This window comes from Fukomys damarensis, unplaced genomic scaffold (assembly GCF_012274545.1).
Source record: "Fukomys damarensis isolate Sample0158 unplaced genomic scaffold, DMR_v1.0_HiC HiC_scaffold_37, whole genome shotgun sequence".
Taxonomy (NCBI): Eukaryota; Metazoa; Chordata; class Mammalia; order Rodentia; family Bathyergidae; genus Fukomys; species Fukomys damarensis.
Window position 1 is genome coordinate 51,756,498 of NW_022900949.1, and position 16,158 is coordinate 51,772,655.

The following is a 16,158-nucleotide window of genomic DNA, read 5'->3' on the forward strand; positions in this document are numbered from 1 at the left end:
GGACTGGCTATGAGTTCTAATAGATTCCTTTTTATTAACACAAGAGTTTAGCTTTGAGTTTTCTTATGAAAAATTGAAATTTATTATCTAAGATTTAGCAAAGAGATGCTCTAATTAAGAGACTGGGATTTATTTAATGCCCTTTGGCATATTTGAATATGCAGCATCATATTTAATTGTTTGTGAAGAATTATGAAAACAAGAGCAAGAAGCCAGGTGTGGTGGCATATGCCTGTAATCCCAGCACTGGGAAGGCTGAAACAGGAGGATCACTGCCAGTTCAAGGCAAGTCTGAACTACATAGTAAGTTCAAGGCCAGCCTGAATTACATAGCAAGACCCTGTCTCAAGAAAAAAAGAAAAGAAAGAGGAAGGACACATATATATTTGCTTTGACTGGATACGATTTTAGCAGAAGTCCCCACAATGTAGGAAATGCACTCAGATGCCTTGTTCAAAGCAGGTCAAAAGGTGGTGGTCAGTGGAACATTGCTCCCTTTCTCTGGTAGTCAGCAAATTCAAGAGGAGCCCCAGCTAAGCATCACTGCTATAGATGGTTGATTCAAGGAATATCTATCTCATTCTTTAGTTTTGACTAACACTGTTAGCTATTTTTGGTATAGGGATAGATTTACACTGAGTGTTTCTTTTCTTTCTTTTTTTTTTTTTTTTTTTAAGACTTCAAGTCTTGAACACCAAAGAATAACTACAGTAAAAAAAGCAAAACTGAAAACAGATACTGGATGATCATTCCAAGAGGCCTAGAGAGAGATTCATTTGGAGTGATTGAACACAATGGGAAAGTGTTGTATATTTTGTGTGGTGAAAGTGTTGTGTGTCCCACATCAAGGATCAGATGGCATTTTGACACCAAGCCCAAAAGTGCTGCTGAACTTGATGAAACTGAAAGAAAAGTTTAATTCAGGAAGTATCATTACCAGTATTTTAGTTTTTTAAACTATCTTTCTAAAACAAATCATATGACAGCTGCCAACTTTCAAATTTCATATAGAAAAACATGGTAAGACATTTTCTGATGGAGATTTTTATCAAAAGGACCATATGGTCTGGGAGTAATTCCTTTTTTCATGATCTCCCAAACAATAAAACTATGCAACGCGCCAAGTGTGGTGACACACTCCTATAATTCCAGCACTCAAAGCCGAAGCAGGAAGAATGCCACAAGTTTGAGGCCAGCCTAAACTACATAGCAAGATCCTGTCTCAAACCCCTCTCCCAAAAACTAACACACTTCTGTGATGCCACGTAGCAGAAATACTGTTAAATATCAAATCCTGCACATGGCAAATGATGTTAGCAGCTCATCACTAACTTTAAAAAGGCAGCCTGTTACTCCATGTGCTTGCATGAAAGTGCAGAAATAATCACTCATGCAAGGCTAGTAGTAGTTTTGCATTATGCTGTTGGTGACATGGTGTCCTTGGCCTGGAAGAACACAAGGGATAGATTTCTACAGTGCTGTGATGAAGGTGTTTTTATCATAAGATATAAGACCAGAAAAAGTGGTTTCAGTTACTATTGATGGGGCACCTTCCAAAGTGGGGCAACATCTGGTTTTATATGTAGTTCTTTGCCAAGAATAAAGAAAATTCAGCAAAACATTCAGTCATTCAGTTTCATTGTATTATATATCAAGAAGCTCTTTGTGCCAGAGAAAGCAGCAAAAAATTGTACAATATCCTCAAAGGTGTCACAAAAATGGTGAAATTATAAGATGGCTTGCGCTCTTCATTTTCAACAGATTCAAGCACTTCTTGATGAGGTTCAGGCACAGTATAATGCTTATGAATAATAATATCCAGTAGCTAAGCAGAAGACAAGTCCTAGAGAGATTTGTAACTTCTTGGATGAAGTGAAGCTGTTTGAATTAAAAAGGGAAGGAAAATCTATAGCTCATTGATAGAACTTGTCTGAACAACTTCCTATTTTTTACAGATTTTTATACTACAATGTACTGAAAAAAAACCACAAGGTACAGAGAAAACTACAGAATGGATATTTTCTGATATCAGAATATCTGAAAGAAAACTGTAGGTCTTTGAATGAGACCTTGAAAGTGAGCAGCTAAAATATTTTCCAAATCTAAAAATGCATTTGGATAATTCTACATTTGCAGACAATCCTACAAGTCACCAGGAAATCTACAAAGAATTTTCTAGTATTATAGCAACTGTAAAGTAGAAAAAAAAATTTTTTTTGAGACACTCTCACTATGTAGCCCAGGCTGACCTTGAACTCATGCCTCAGCCTCCCAAGTGCTGGGATTATAGGCATGTGCCACCATGAGTGGCTGCGGGAGAATTTTAGTAACATAATTTACAGTTTTGTAGGACGGAGACAACCCTGTTTTCTTACTTCTCCAGAGAAAGCCAAATTTGAAGGACTTGATCATTCCTACTTATACTGGTTAGATTTTTGAAATGGAGCTAGTGGGATTTCAAGAAAGCTCTATCTCGAAAAAAAATTCTATGACCTGTGTGCAACAATTGAGAATATAAAGAAGAAAGACTGAAGGGATGACAAAGGACAGCAAAGTTGGCAGTTCTGAAAATGAAAACCTTAAAATGTGGAATTCTCTACCAAATAACTTTAAGTCAATGAAAGTACTTGGGATTGCTTTTCTTACTTTGTTTGGATCACCTAATGCTTGTGAGCAGCTGTTTTCAGCTTTGAAGTATATCAAATTTGACACAAGAAACAGACCAAAAGATGACCTGAGTGCTGCATGTGTTGCTCTCAAACTAATAAAGTATGAGCAAAGGTTTGACAAACTATCAACATGAACACAACAGCAAAGATCACATGAATTGTGCAAAAGTACACCAAATACAAAGTTTTACCTTTCAATAAAAGGCTGTCTGTATTATTGAAAGATCTGTTATTGTGCTTTTAACACAAAAGATGGTAACAATATGGAGTTGTCTTTTTTCTAAAATACCACCTCAGTATTCAGATTTAATTGCAATGGGTTTGGGGCTGCGGTTTGGGCACTCAGTCTCTTAAAAAGGTTCACTATCACTGCTTTAGCCCATCAGTGAGGAAAGGTGAATATGTGGCTCATATGTAAGATCCACACTCTCCTCCACAGCACAGGGCTATACAAAAGCAATATCAATCATCTCCCAAGCAAATACATAGCCTAATGTCCACTTTTATTTTCATGATAGCAAGGGATGCTTTAGAGGCCCTCCTAAAAAAGAGTATGGTTATTCATATTTCCAAAGGTTCTTAAATGAATGAGTCCAATTTATTTTTCTAAAGAATAAATTTCCTATATAGATCCAAAGTATGATTCAATTTATTGTATTCCATTCCGAATCATTAAAAATAATCTGAATGAAGACTACTTGAATGATGGCAGAACATAAAGAGAAGTCAGTACTTATATGTTGCCCATCAAGCATTTTTTACGTTCCCTCTCTTTCTCATGGTCTAGAGTACAACAGCTCAGTCAAACTGTCTTATCTCCCACTGCTGTGCATACAAGTTATAACTGCTACTAAACCATCTACCTTCTAAACTACAAAAATTAAGGGCCTTGTAAAGTGTGGTGGGACCTACCTGTAATTCCCACACAGACTGAGGCAAGAGGATCAAAGTTGGAGCCCAACCTGAGCCACTTAGTGACACCCTCTATCCAAAATAATTTTTTTTTTTAATTTTAAAGGGTTGGGTATGTAGCCTAGCATGTGAAGGACCTAGCTTCAAACCCCAATAACCCACTCTACACATACACTCAAGCCAAACCAGAAACTCAACAAACCATCTAGTTTGCCTTATTTGGTAAAATAGCAGACAGCTGTAAAAAACTGTGTTAACAAAAACAAATAAGCAGAATATACATACACATTCATATGTATACACATTCAGATGTATAACACATATACACATTCATATATATAATTATTGTGTCAAAACATATAACTATAAATAACAAAAATGTCAAAATGTTACCAATGATATTCTCAGAAGCAGGTAGCATTATGAATTACATATCATTTATGTAGGTGTAAATTTTTGTGCCTTCCAAATGTTCCTCTATAGGCACACTTTTTAAAAAATCAGAAATAAAAATTCAGTATTTACACATACACTTTTCAGTTAAATTAACAGTTAACACACTTACCTGGAACTGAATTAGTGGGTGATCACCAAATACATATTCTACTCTCCCAATGACTTGCAACACATAGTCACCAGGGCTGGCTTCATCTTCCTTCCCATGAATAGTCAAACGTTTTTGGATTGCCAATTCATTTATCTTTATGGGATTCATATTAGGAGATACATGAAAGCTAAACACATCCTAAACAGAGAGAAAATAAAAAACAGAAGCAGAAAATTTTATATTTGTGTTGAAAATCCATAATTATCATCATGTAATGTGTACAAATGTGTATATTTGCAATCTTTAAAATTCTATATTTGAATGAATTTTTTATATTCTAATTATGTTCCCATATAAAATCTGTTTAGGTTTCTGATAATTTGCAAGTCATCTTACTGTATTCTAAATGCCATACCTTCCACATGTGTAAGATTAATATTTAACTAAAGTGAACTATCGGGGTACCAGAATCTCCCACCTGAAATTATACTACAAAGCAACCATGATAAAAAGAGAATGGGAGATGCCCCTCCAAGAAAAGACCCAAGGATTAGTGAAACAGAATAGAAGATACAGAAACTACTCCAAACACACTCAGCTAACTTATTTTGACAAAAGGGCCAAACATCTTCGCTAGAACAAAGATAACCTCTTTAATAAATGGTACTGGTAACACTGGCTTTCTACATGCTGAAGATTAAACCCATATATCACCATGCAGTAAACTACAGTTAACATGAATCAAAGATATAAACATTAAAACAGAAGTACTTAATCAGCCGCAAGATAGAATCGGTAAAACTCCTTAAGACATAAGTGTAGGCAAAGAGTTTATGAACAAAACCCCAATTACACAAGAAATATTACAAAGAACCAACAACTGGGATCACATCATATTTAAAAGCCTTTGCACAGCAAAAGAAACCACCAAGGGAATAAAGAGATAACTCACAGAATGGGAAAAAAATTTTATCAGCTATTCTTCACACAAAGGACTACTATACAAAGAGCTAAAAAAAATCAGATTCCCCAAATTTAAAGACCAATTCCAAAAATGGGCATGTGAAATGAATACATACTTCTCACTTGAAGAAGTAGAAACAGCAAATAAATATATGAAAAAATACTGAACATCACTAGTCAATTGAGAAATGCAAATTAAACCAAAACTGAGATTCCATCTCACTCTAGAAAGAATGGCTTTCATCAAGAAATAAACCAGTAAAAACTGCTAGTGAGGCTGTGGGGAGTGGCAGTATAAATTGGTACAACCAATATGGCAATCAGAATGGAAATTCCTCAAAGAACTAAAATTAGATCAATACCCAGTACCATGGGAAAAATAAGAAAGAAAGGAGGGGGGAGAGGGCACTAAAATTAGAGGTTCCATTTCACTCAGCTATTCCTCTTCTTGGTATCTTCCCAATAGGGTTAAAAGCATATACCGTAGCAATATATACACACCCATGTTTATAACAGCACAATTTGTAATGGCTAACTCTTGGAAACAGCCTGGATGCCCGTCAATGGATGAAGAAAATGGGTTTTATTTTATTGTTTTTATAAACAATGGAGTGCTATACTGCCAAAAAGGATAAATGAGACATTTTTCAGTAAATGGATATTCCTTGAGAACATAATTTTAAGCGAAACAAATCGGATACACGTTTAAATATTGCATTGTTTCTCTTGTATGAGAAACCCAAAGGGTAAACAAGGACCAAAATAAATAACAAATATTGGGAAGTAAGAAGAAAATGCTCAAATGAGAAGAGGAACAAGGGAGGGTGACAGAGAAGGGAAAGGAGGGAATAAGAATTTTAAAAATGAAAAAGAATGCAAGGAAAATAATAGAAACAAAATTTTATGAAGGGAGAGGGAAAGGATTGAAGAGAAGGGAAGGGAATGAAAACAAAAATTGTTTCCTAAGTATGTGCAAGTGGTTTATCCTCATCAGTTGTAGAAGAGAAGAAATTAAGAAGACAAAGATAGACTGTATAGATTACAATATAATTCTATAATGGAACTGTATATATACAGAGGGCCTCGACAATTTCCCCACAGGCCTCCTCTAATTCTAATTCCCTGAAGTTAAATTGCTATCTTCTACAGTTGTTCACTAGAATAACTCAGAATTCAATCAGACTTTAATTGTTCAAAATCACTTTCAAAGACTTCATGAAATACTGCATCTTTTATACAACTTAAAATTGTACAAGAGCAATAAATTTCCATTGTATTACTTAATGGTTACAAACATATACAGTTTAGAGACTATCTAATAAAGACACTAAACATAGGGGTGGGAACATATACCTTTGTTCAGGAGGTCGAGACAGAGTTCCTAATGACAATTACATTACACGACAACTGTGATAATTCAGAACATCTAGTTGAAGAACACTAATTCTCTTGATGGTTTTACTCTATATGCCTCACTGTGTCTCACACTTCTGCCCATCCTGATATATTCTCTGGAATGCCTCCAAAATACCACACTTTCTACTTCCTTACACATCCTTTCCAGACTTCCACCTACACAGAAGATTTTCACATTACATGTGCACCTCCTTTTACAACAGCATTATTTCATATCATGAAACTGGCTGAGTCAAAAAAACAAATGTATAAGTGCTGCTCAGGTTTACCAGCATCTTTGACAAACCGTGATTACTGAAATTAAAAATAATGTGAGCTGTGGGTGTAATCTCAGTGGAAGAGCATGTACGTAGCAAATATCAGTCCTGAATTCAATTCCTAACACCAAAAGTTAAAAAAAATAAATGGGCTGGGGAAGTGGCTCAATGGTAGAGCACTTGCCTATCATATGTGAGGCCTGGATTTGATACCCAATACTGTAAAAAAAAAAGTTTAGAAAATGCTACCAATAATACATCTATGATCTGACTACTGACACTGTTGTGAAACTGAGACAAAAATGGGTCCATGCCTCTATTTGGTTTCTTATGAGTCATGCTGTAAGGCTTAGTGATACTCGATACTCACTCTGCAGTCATCTAAAATACCTACTGCCTGGCATGGTAGCACCTGCCTGTAGTCCCAGCAGTTGGAAGGCTGAGGCAGGACAATCACTGTGAGTTCAAGGCCCATAGCAAGACCTTGTCTCTTAAAACACAAAAATAAAGAAAAAAATTTTTTCCACAGAAATTGCTGGTTAGCTTTCTGCCTACCAAACTCTACCAAAACTACCAAACTCTGGTCCTTGTGCTTGCAAAGCAGGCAGTGGAACCACTGAGCTAAATCCCCGGCCCCCACAAAATCATTTTTAACCAAATGACTACCTTGTTACATTTCATCTCATTTCTAGTTTGTGGCCCCTACTTGTTGCTCTGCGTGTATTAGAGTCGGTCATCTATATTTGATAGAGAAGTGACCAAGTGAGAATTTTATAGAAGTGGAAACAGAAAATGCATAAAGATGGAGTTGGTGCCAAGTGTCTTTTATTCGGAGATTGTGTCACTCATTTTTTTATGAAATACTGTTGGTTATAAATTATGGCTTTGGGGATTTAGCTCAGTGGTTCGGGCGCCTGCCTCACAAGCTCAAGGGCCTGAGTTCAACCACCGGTATCTAAATAAATAAATAATGGCTTTGGGATTTTTAAAATGTCCTTACTGTGACCAGCAGAGGCAGCAGCCGCAGCTTGTGCCCTCTCCTGCCTGGCTGGGGGCCCCCCCTTGCCTTCCTGCCCGCCCCTATTGTTCCGCCCCCAGACTCCCGCACCTACCCCTTCCCGCCCTCTCCCGCTCATGCCTGCAGTTTTTGGCTTTGACCCTCAGCAGCGACCAAAGACTTGATCACTCAAAGTGCAGCTCCCCATAACACTTGACATGGACACCGATGTGACTGAAGGTCACTCTCACCATCAGGCTACTTATGCACGGAAAGGTAGTAGTATCATTGGAAAGAAGGAAGAGTCAGTTAAGAAGATGCGGAAGGAGAGTGGTACACATATCGACATCTCAGAAGTCAACTGTCCTGAGCAAATTATCACTTTGGCTGAAACCACTAATGCCATCTTTAAAGCCTTTGCCATGATCACTGACAACTGGAAGAAGACATCAGCAGCTCGACCAATAGCACAGCTGCCAGTAGACCCCCAGTCACTGAGGCTGGTGGTCCTTTCTAGTCAGTGAGGCTCTCATTGTAAGATCAAGGAAATACAAGCATACAGGGGCTCAGGTTCAAGTGGCAGGGGAAAAACTCCCCAACTCAACTGAGCGGGCTATTACTATTGCTGGCATTCTGCAATCCATCATTGAGTGTGTCAAACAGATCTTCGTGGTCATGTTGGAGACTCCTAGTTCCCCCTGAAGGGCATGACCATCCTGTATTGGCCCAAGCCATCAAGCTCTCCAGTCATCTTTGCAGGTGGTCAGGACAGGTACAGCACAGGCAGCGACAGTGCAAGCTTTCCCCACACCACCCCATCCATGTACCTCAACTCTGACCTGGAGGGACCACTACTAGAGGCCTATACCATGCAAGGACAGTATGATTTGAGAAAGCTGCACCAGTTGGCAATGCAACTGTCTCATTTTCCCATGATGCATGGCAACACCGGATTCAGTGGCACTGAATCCAGTTCTCCACAGGTGAAAGACTACTGGGGTTTTAAAGCATCTGACTCAGACTACTTCTCATGAACTCACCATTCTAAATGAACTGGCTGCATAACTGGCTGTCAAGGCAACAAAATCAACGAGATCTGTCAGATGTCTAGGGCGCAGATCAAAATTGTGAACCCAGTGAAAGGATCTACTGATAGGCAGGTTACCGTCACTGGATCTGCTACGAGCATCAGCCTGGCTCAATAGCTAATCAATGTCAGGCTTTCCTTGGAGATAGGTGGCATGGGGAGCAGCTAGAACAATGCAGATTCAACCATAACCCTTTTCTGCTGTCCACCACCATCCATGATCCATCTGTGTAGTTACTGAACAGTTAACAATTCCAGGTTTTAAATAGTTTGTAAATTTTCAATTTCTATACACTTTATTATCCATTTGTGATTTTTTTAAAGTGTTTTAATTCCTTTCTGTGTTCAACTGTTAATGCTGAGATCCATATTTAGTTTTATAAACTTCTCCCTGTTTTTTGGGGGGTTTTTTGGCTCATGAATTTTTCTGTTTGTCATGAGAATGTACGAGTGGAATATTAATATATTTTAGTTTAGTTCTATAATGTCAGGAATTTTTCAAAAAAAGTAAAAGATGGACTGGAGTTTTTTCTTTGTGAATAGAAACTGGAAAAAAATGTCTTTACTTAACAAAATAAATATCTGTAAATTCTATGTGACTCCCCACAATTTCTCTCTCTCTCTCTCTCTCTCTCTCTTCTCTCTCTCTCTCTCATCTTGCTATATAGTTCAGACTAGCCTTGAACTCACTAACTGAGGCTGGCCTCAAACTCACACAACTATCCTACTGCCTCAGCCTCCCTAGGGCTGGGATTATAGGCACAACCACACCCAGCACAATTCTTTAATAACTTAGTAATGTGACTGGTCTTTACGATACCAAACTCTAGGAACTTGTGGCTTAACCCTTCTGAAAACGTTTAACCTGAAAAAAAAAAGCAGACCAGAGAGAGAGGCATGTTAACTATATTTCAACTATCTCAATATCTGGAATGTAGAGGGAAAACAAGAGTGTATGGACAGCACACTGAGATGAGCAGAAGTCAAAAAAGGCAAAACTAGGTTTAAAAAAATTTTTTTACTCCAAAATTTAAATGTGTGCTTGCCTACAGTAAAAGCACTCTCAAAAGACAGAGGAAACATCTCTTGGAATTGATGTATTCAGGCAAGAGACACACTTCAGGGAGTGAAAAATGAAAACTTTTTGTTTTGTTTTTTTTGAAACAGTGTCTTGCTATGTAGTTCAGGCTGTCCTCAAACTCCACAGTGATCTCCTGCTTCAGCCTCCACCTGCCTCAGCCTCCAGACTGATGGGATTACAGGTGTGTGCCACTATACCTGGCTAAAAGAATTACATGAAGTCTGACTAGATGATCTCTAAGCTCCTTTTAACTTCATAATCTATGACTGCCTGAAATCAGTAGATTTCACAGTGCTATATCTCCATCTCGTATTTTCAAAACACGTCCTTAAACCTGGCCTAAAATCTCAGCACTCTAGAAAGCTAAGACAGAAGGACTGAAAAGTCAAGCTCAACTTAGGCAATTTATCAACTTGTATCTCAAAAATAAAAAATAAGAAAAAGACTGGAGATGTACCTCAGTATAAAGACCCTGAGTTCAATTTCCAGGACCACACCCACACTCCATTGGGGAAAGCAGTTGTCTATCATGTGCAAGGCCCTGAGTTCAATCCTAGTACAGCAAAATAACAATAACAAAAATCCCATCTAGGCTTGTGGTGCACTCCTGTAATCCCAACACTGTGAAAGGCTGAGGCAGGAGTACTGTAAATTCAAGTCAAGCCTGGGCAAGTGAGACTGTATCTCATAATACAATACAATAGTTGTGGGATGTGGTTCAGTGTGAAGGCTTTAGGTTTAATTCCCACTACCACAAAGGAGGGGAAAAAAACTAACTTTTCTTTTCATACATACTTTGATAAAAAGATGATTACATTAAAATTTATATGTCCTAATAGAGATATGATTCATTTTTAAAGAAACTCAGACTAACCTAGATAAGTAAACTGTACTGAGCTAAGTTTTCCCAATTGAATTTTAATCCCTTTTCAACAATAAATTTTCCTATTATACTTGTTTAGGCCCTGCAGAAGTCCCTAAGCAGTATTTTAAATTTGATAAAGTAAGACTTTATGATACTAAAATTTAGACTCAAACTGAACTTTATTCTCATTGTATCTCAGGATAACCAACGGTTTTTCCCTAAACAAGCCAGCCTTCCAGCCTCTCTGCATTTTCACTTTTTTCCTTTTATTTTTAATTCTTTTTACTCTTCCCTTCTTTTCACTCACTCCCTGTCTCTCCCTCCCTTCCTCCCCATACTGAGGACTGAACCCAGGACCTTTGTACTCAGCTACAGCTCCACCCTTTTTATTTTGAGTCAGTTTCCTTAAGTCACTAAATTACTCAAACTATACTCAAAGGGGCAATCCCCCTGCCTTGGCCTCCCGAAGGGCTGGAATTAGAGGCCTGCACTGCGTTGTCCAGCTATAAGGGGTAACTGCTAAAATCACAGTCCTTTTTCACAACCCTCTTAATGAATATTTAACAACATGTTGTCTAAAATAAGGCAAACTACATAGGGCATAGTGGCACAAACCAATAATCCCAACACTTGGGAAGCTGAGGCAGGAGGATTGTCACAAGTTTAGGGCCAGCCTGAACTACAGTGAGATCCTATCCAAAAAGTACAAAAAACTAGGCCAGGTATTTAGTTCAGCAGTTGCATGCAATTGCCTGCCTCACAAGAACAAGGTCCCGAGTTAGGTCCCAAGTATCCCCTCCCCAAAAAAACCCATAAAATTAAAGAATAAAATGAAGCAAAGGGGGTAAAACTAAAGACACCTGGATAAAATCCTGGTTCTACTACTAATTATAAGGTATGATCCAAATAAATGGCTAATATTTAAATATTTAAAATTATTAGAGTAAATTACATACTATCATTAATTGCCTTGTCTTAGTTACTTTTCTCTCATTGCTAAGATATCTGATAGCCAAAGTTAGAGGAGGAAGGTTTATTTAGGTCACAGTTTGCAAAGGTTTCAGTCCATAATTGGCTGGCTGCAAGGCAGGGTAGCTTAGCAGAGTGGCACTGCAGAGGGGAAACTGTTCATGGCAAGCAGAACACATCAAAAGCAAGCAAAGGAGAAGACAAGTCTCTCTCTCTCTCTTTTTTTTTTTTTTGGTGCCAGGGATCGAACTCAGGTCCTTGTGCTCGTGAAGCAGGCAGCAGAACCAATGAGCTAAATCCCTGGTGAAGACAAGTCTCTTTCTGTCCCTTATATTGTATCTAGGCTATGAGGACTAGGGTGGTGCCAAACCAATCAGTGTACTGATTTAGTAATCACACACCCTTAATCCCAGCATCACATATTCTAGATTTGGCCACCCCCAAAAAAGCCTCACCTATGACTGCGTGAGGCTTTGGAGGAACATCTAGACACATGCCTCAAAAATACTCCCTCCCCTCTTTTGGAAGTCTTTGTTCATGAGTATGATCAAGAGTATGATCAAAAGTATGATGAATACTGCTGCTGAAGGAAAAGCAGGCTCATAAAAGAGTTACAGTGCATCCGTATCCACCTTATTCACTGGGTCTGGCATGAGCGATTTCTGACTCTTCCTCAAAGTCAAAATGACCATAAAAAGTAAACATTTTTAATTGATTCAGGATATCAAGGCAGCCACAACAGCACAATTAAAGATACACACGAAGACAGACTTCCAGACTACTTCAGAAAAGTGGCAAGAATAACACAAGTGTGTTCAAAGCAATGGTGGGTATTTTGAGGAGGGTAAGTGAAAATATGTCTTTCACTGTAATAAAAATTTGTAAGCATTTGCCAAATTTTTTTATTACTCTGCAGCACAGAAACACTTAACTTCTCACACTTTAGTTTCTTCACTGTAAAATGGGAGAAAAGACAACAGTATAAGGTTTTTTTAGAAATTGAAGAATATAAGAGAAAGATCTTACATATGTCTAAGTGCTTCTTATGGCCTGGATCAAAACTATCCCAAAAAGACTTATACATTCAGTTGCAGGGCTTTTGGAAGATGATCACAGAGCACTAAGCTCACCAATGAATTAATCCACTGATGAATTCATATCTGAATGGGGGGGGTAAGGCCTGACTGGAGGAAGTAAGTCACTGGAGGCATAACTTGGAAGGGTATAGTCTTGTCCCCAGTGCCCCTCCTCCTCTGATTCTCTGCTTCCTGGGTGCTTAAGCCCTTCTGCCATGATGTTTCTGCCTTGGACCCAGCTCACCATAAGTGAAACCTCTAATATTATCACCCAAAATAAACTTTTCTTCCTTTGAATTGTGTAGGTCAGGGATCTTTGTCCCAGCAACAGAAAGCTAACAGTGCTTGTATACAATAGCTAATGTGAAGACTATTGCCATTTCTATGGCTATGATAGTAAATCAAGAACAAACATTCTAGGGCCAGGGATTTAGGTCAGTGGTTCCGACATCTGCCTCATAAGCACAAGGACCAGAGTTTGATTCCCCAGTACCAAAAAAAAAAAAAAAAAAATTAAAAAAATTATTGAATCCCTACCTTAAGCCCCTAAATGAGAGGATGATCATACTTGATACAAACAATAGCATAATCAAGTGTGTATAATTGCTATGAATATCAGATATGGATCAGCCAAATATTATGTGAATGGAAAATTTCGTATCACCCTCTAATTTACATATTCATAGAATATACATATAAGAATACGAAAAAAAGGAGATCATTTTGATTAGCCTCCCCTCCATGTTCTTTTCTAAAACATTACTTTTAAAATCATGAGATCTTGCCAGGTGTGGTGGTGCATGCCTGTAATCCCGGCACTTGGGAAGCTGAGGCACAAAGATTGCCGTGAGTTAAAGCCAGCCTAGACTACACAGCAAGATGCTATCTCGAAAAATAAAAATATCAAGAGATCGTTAACATCCCTTTAAAACTGAAAAGCCAGGGGCTGGGGGTTTAGCTCAGGGGTGCCGCCACCTGCCTCACAAGTGTAAGATCCTGAGTTCGATCCTGAGTACCACCCCCCCAAAAAAAACCTAAAAAGCCAGTTTAACAGTGTACTGTGCCAGCCCTGCTCTACACTACTATTCTACTGCATCAAGAAATCATATATGTGCAGGACCAGAGACTTAGCTCAGTGGTGCTGCCACTTGCCTTGCAAGAGCAACGTCCTGATTTTGATCCCCAGTACCAAAAAAAAAAAAAAAAGACGAAGAAATCATGCATGTGCAAATGATGCTGAACATTCTACAAAATTCTAAATATATACCTACCTTAAATCTAAAACTCTTTTGTAATGGTGCATTGTTAGAACACACTTCTAAGAATGGAACAGTATTCAAGTAAAAATCAGAGATTACAAAATATTTCGTTAAGAAATATAATACTACCTGACTATTTTCAAAATGAACAGCTACTATGAGCTTTCCTCCATAAAGCTTGTCTTCCATGTTTTCAAGGATGGATGGATCATGCTCTGGTGGGTATGTTTGCTTTAGCCAGTCAATCCACGATAATCCCACAAGTGACTGAATCTTTTCCTCACTGAATTTGCGCATTTTTCGTCGAAATTCATTCACTTCTGGATCCTTTAAGGCATCAAATTCATGCAAACCTAAACACATTTTGTAAAGGTATCATTTTCAGTAGCTTATAATAATAAAAGAGAATACAAATTTTTTTTAACAAAAACTAAGTTAGATATTTAGCTTTTCTCAAGCAGACAAAACCAGGCAGGAATATATGAAAAAAGAAAAAAAAGCAAGATAAAATAATAAACCTTAAGTACAAAAGCACAGTTGAATTTCTAAAGTATATAAAATTGAAGTCTTGAAAAGGTACAAAGGAGAAGAGGAAGTGGGAGAGGTAGGGAAAAAGAAAGATGGGAATGGAATTAACACAAGAAAAAGGAAAAAGTGGAAACAAAGACTTTGTAAATATGGAGGGGTGAAGGGGATGAAGGGAAGGCAGGGGAATGGGGAAAAAAATAAGAACGAAGATGGATTATGTAAAGGTGCAAATTTCCAATGATGAATGTCATTACATTGTATACCTTAAATGTACCAATAAAATTAATTTTTAAAAATATAAATAAATAAAATTGAAGTCTTCTAAAGAAATGTAGATTGGCTACCAGCTTTATAAGGATAATTACTAATATTCACAATACACATTTTAAAGCCACATACAGTCAGCCCAGTATCGTGGTGCACACCCAAAATCGCAGCCCTCAGGAGGTTGAGGCAGGAGGATCACTGCAAGTTCAAGGCTCCCTGGGCTACATAGTGAGTTCAAGGACAGCGGAAACTACACAGCACAACCCTGTCTCAAAAGAACCAAAATATAATAATAATAAAATAAATTTTAAAATAAACTATATATAAAAGATCCACAGTTTTATGCCAGGCATGGTAGTACGTATCTGTAATCCCAGCTACCTGAGAGACTGAGAAAGATTGCAAGTTCAATGCCAGCCTGGTCAACTTAGTAAGACCCTGTCTTACTAAACCAGACATGGTAGCCCATGCCTTCAATCCCAGCATTCTGGGAGGCTGAGGATCACAAGTTTGAGACCATTGTAGGCAATTTAGTGACTAAGCAAGACTCTCCCAAAATAAGAAGTTAAGAAAGGGCTACAGATATAATTCAGTGTGAAGGTCCTTGGTTCAGTTTCTAGTATGGTGAACAACAACAATAATAACTAAAAGGGTTGGACTGGGCCTGGTGGCTCATGCATATAATCCCAGGATTTGGTGGTGAGGCAAGAGGATCACTGGGAATTCAAGGCCAGCCTGGGCTACAAAGTGAGACCTTGTGAAGAAAGGTCTGAATATATGAACGTAGCTTAGTGGTAAAATGCTTGTCTAGCATTCCCTGGGTTCAATTTCGACTACTTCAAAACAATAACAAAAAGACTGCATAAGGTCACTATACGAAGTATAAAAATTCAATATATTCTTTAGAATTATAATCACTACTATTTTGGTAACATTTTTCAATATAATATAAATAAGAGACTCTATAAATTAGGTGTGTTGACACATACCTTAGGAGGCTAAGACAGGAGGGTTGCCATGAGTTTGAGGCCAGCAAGGGCTCCACCATGAGTTCAAGGGTAAACATGTACTACATAACAAGACTCAATTGCAAAAAAACCCAAAAAAGGTGCAGGGGATGAGGTTCAGTGATGCCATGCCTACCTGGCAAGTACAAGTTCAATTCCCAGTACAAAAAAAAAAAAAAAAGGATATAAATAATTTAAATAAAGGACTCTTAATATAACTTATTACAACTACCCGAAAAATACACATTTCTTCAATAT

At 37.9% G+C, this 16,158-nt stretch overlaps 1 protein-coding gene and 1 pseudogene across 2 annotated transcripts in view; one reads left to right on the plus strand and one right to left on the minus strand.

Annotated features, from left to right (window-relative positions):
* Pik3cb (phosphatidylinositol-4,5-bisphosphate 3-kinase catalytic subunit beta) overlaps positions 1-16,158 on the minus strand; it is a 119,991-nt gene that overhangs the window by 60,528 nt on the left and 43,305 nt on the right. For both annotated transcript variants that reach the window (XM_010625585.3, XM_010625586.3), the window contains exons 5-6: positions 14,228-14,451; positions 4,147-4,326 (exon numbers count right to left, since the gene is read on the minus strand). In XM_010625585.3, coding sequence (XP_010623887.1) covers positions 4,147-4,326; positions 14,228-14,451 — 404 coding nt within the window. The remainder of the gene's footprint in view (positions 1-4,146; positions 4,327-14,227; positions 14,452-16,158) is intronic.
* LOC104863209 lies at positions 7,956-9,017 on the plus strand (annotated as a pseudogene).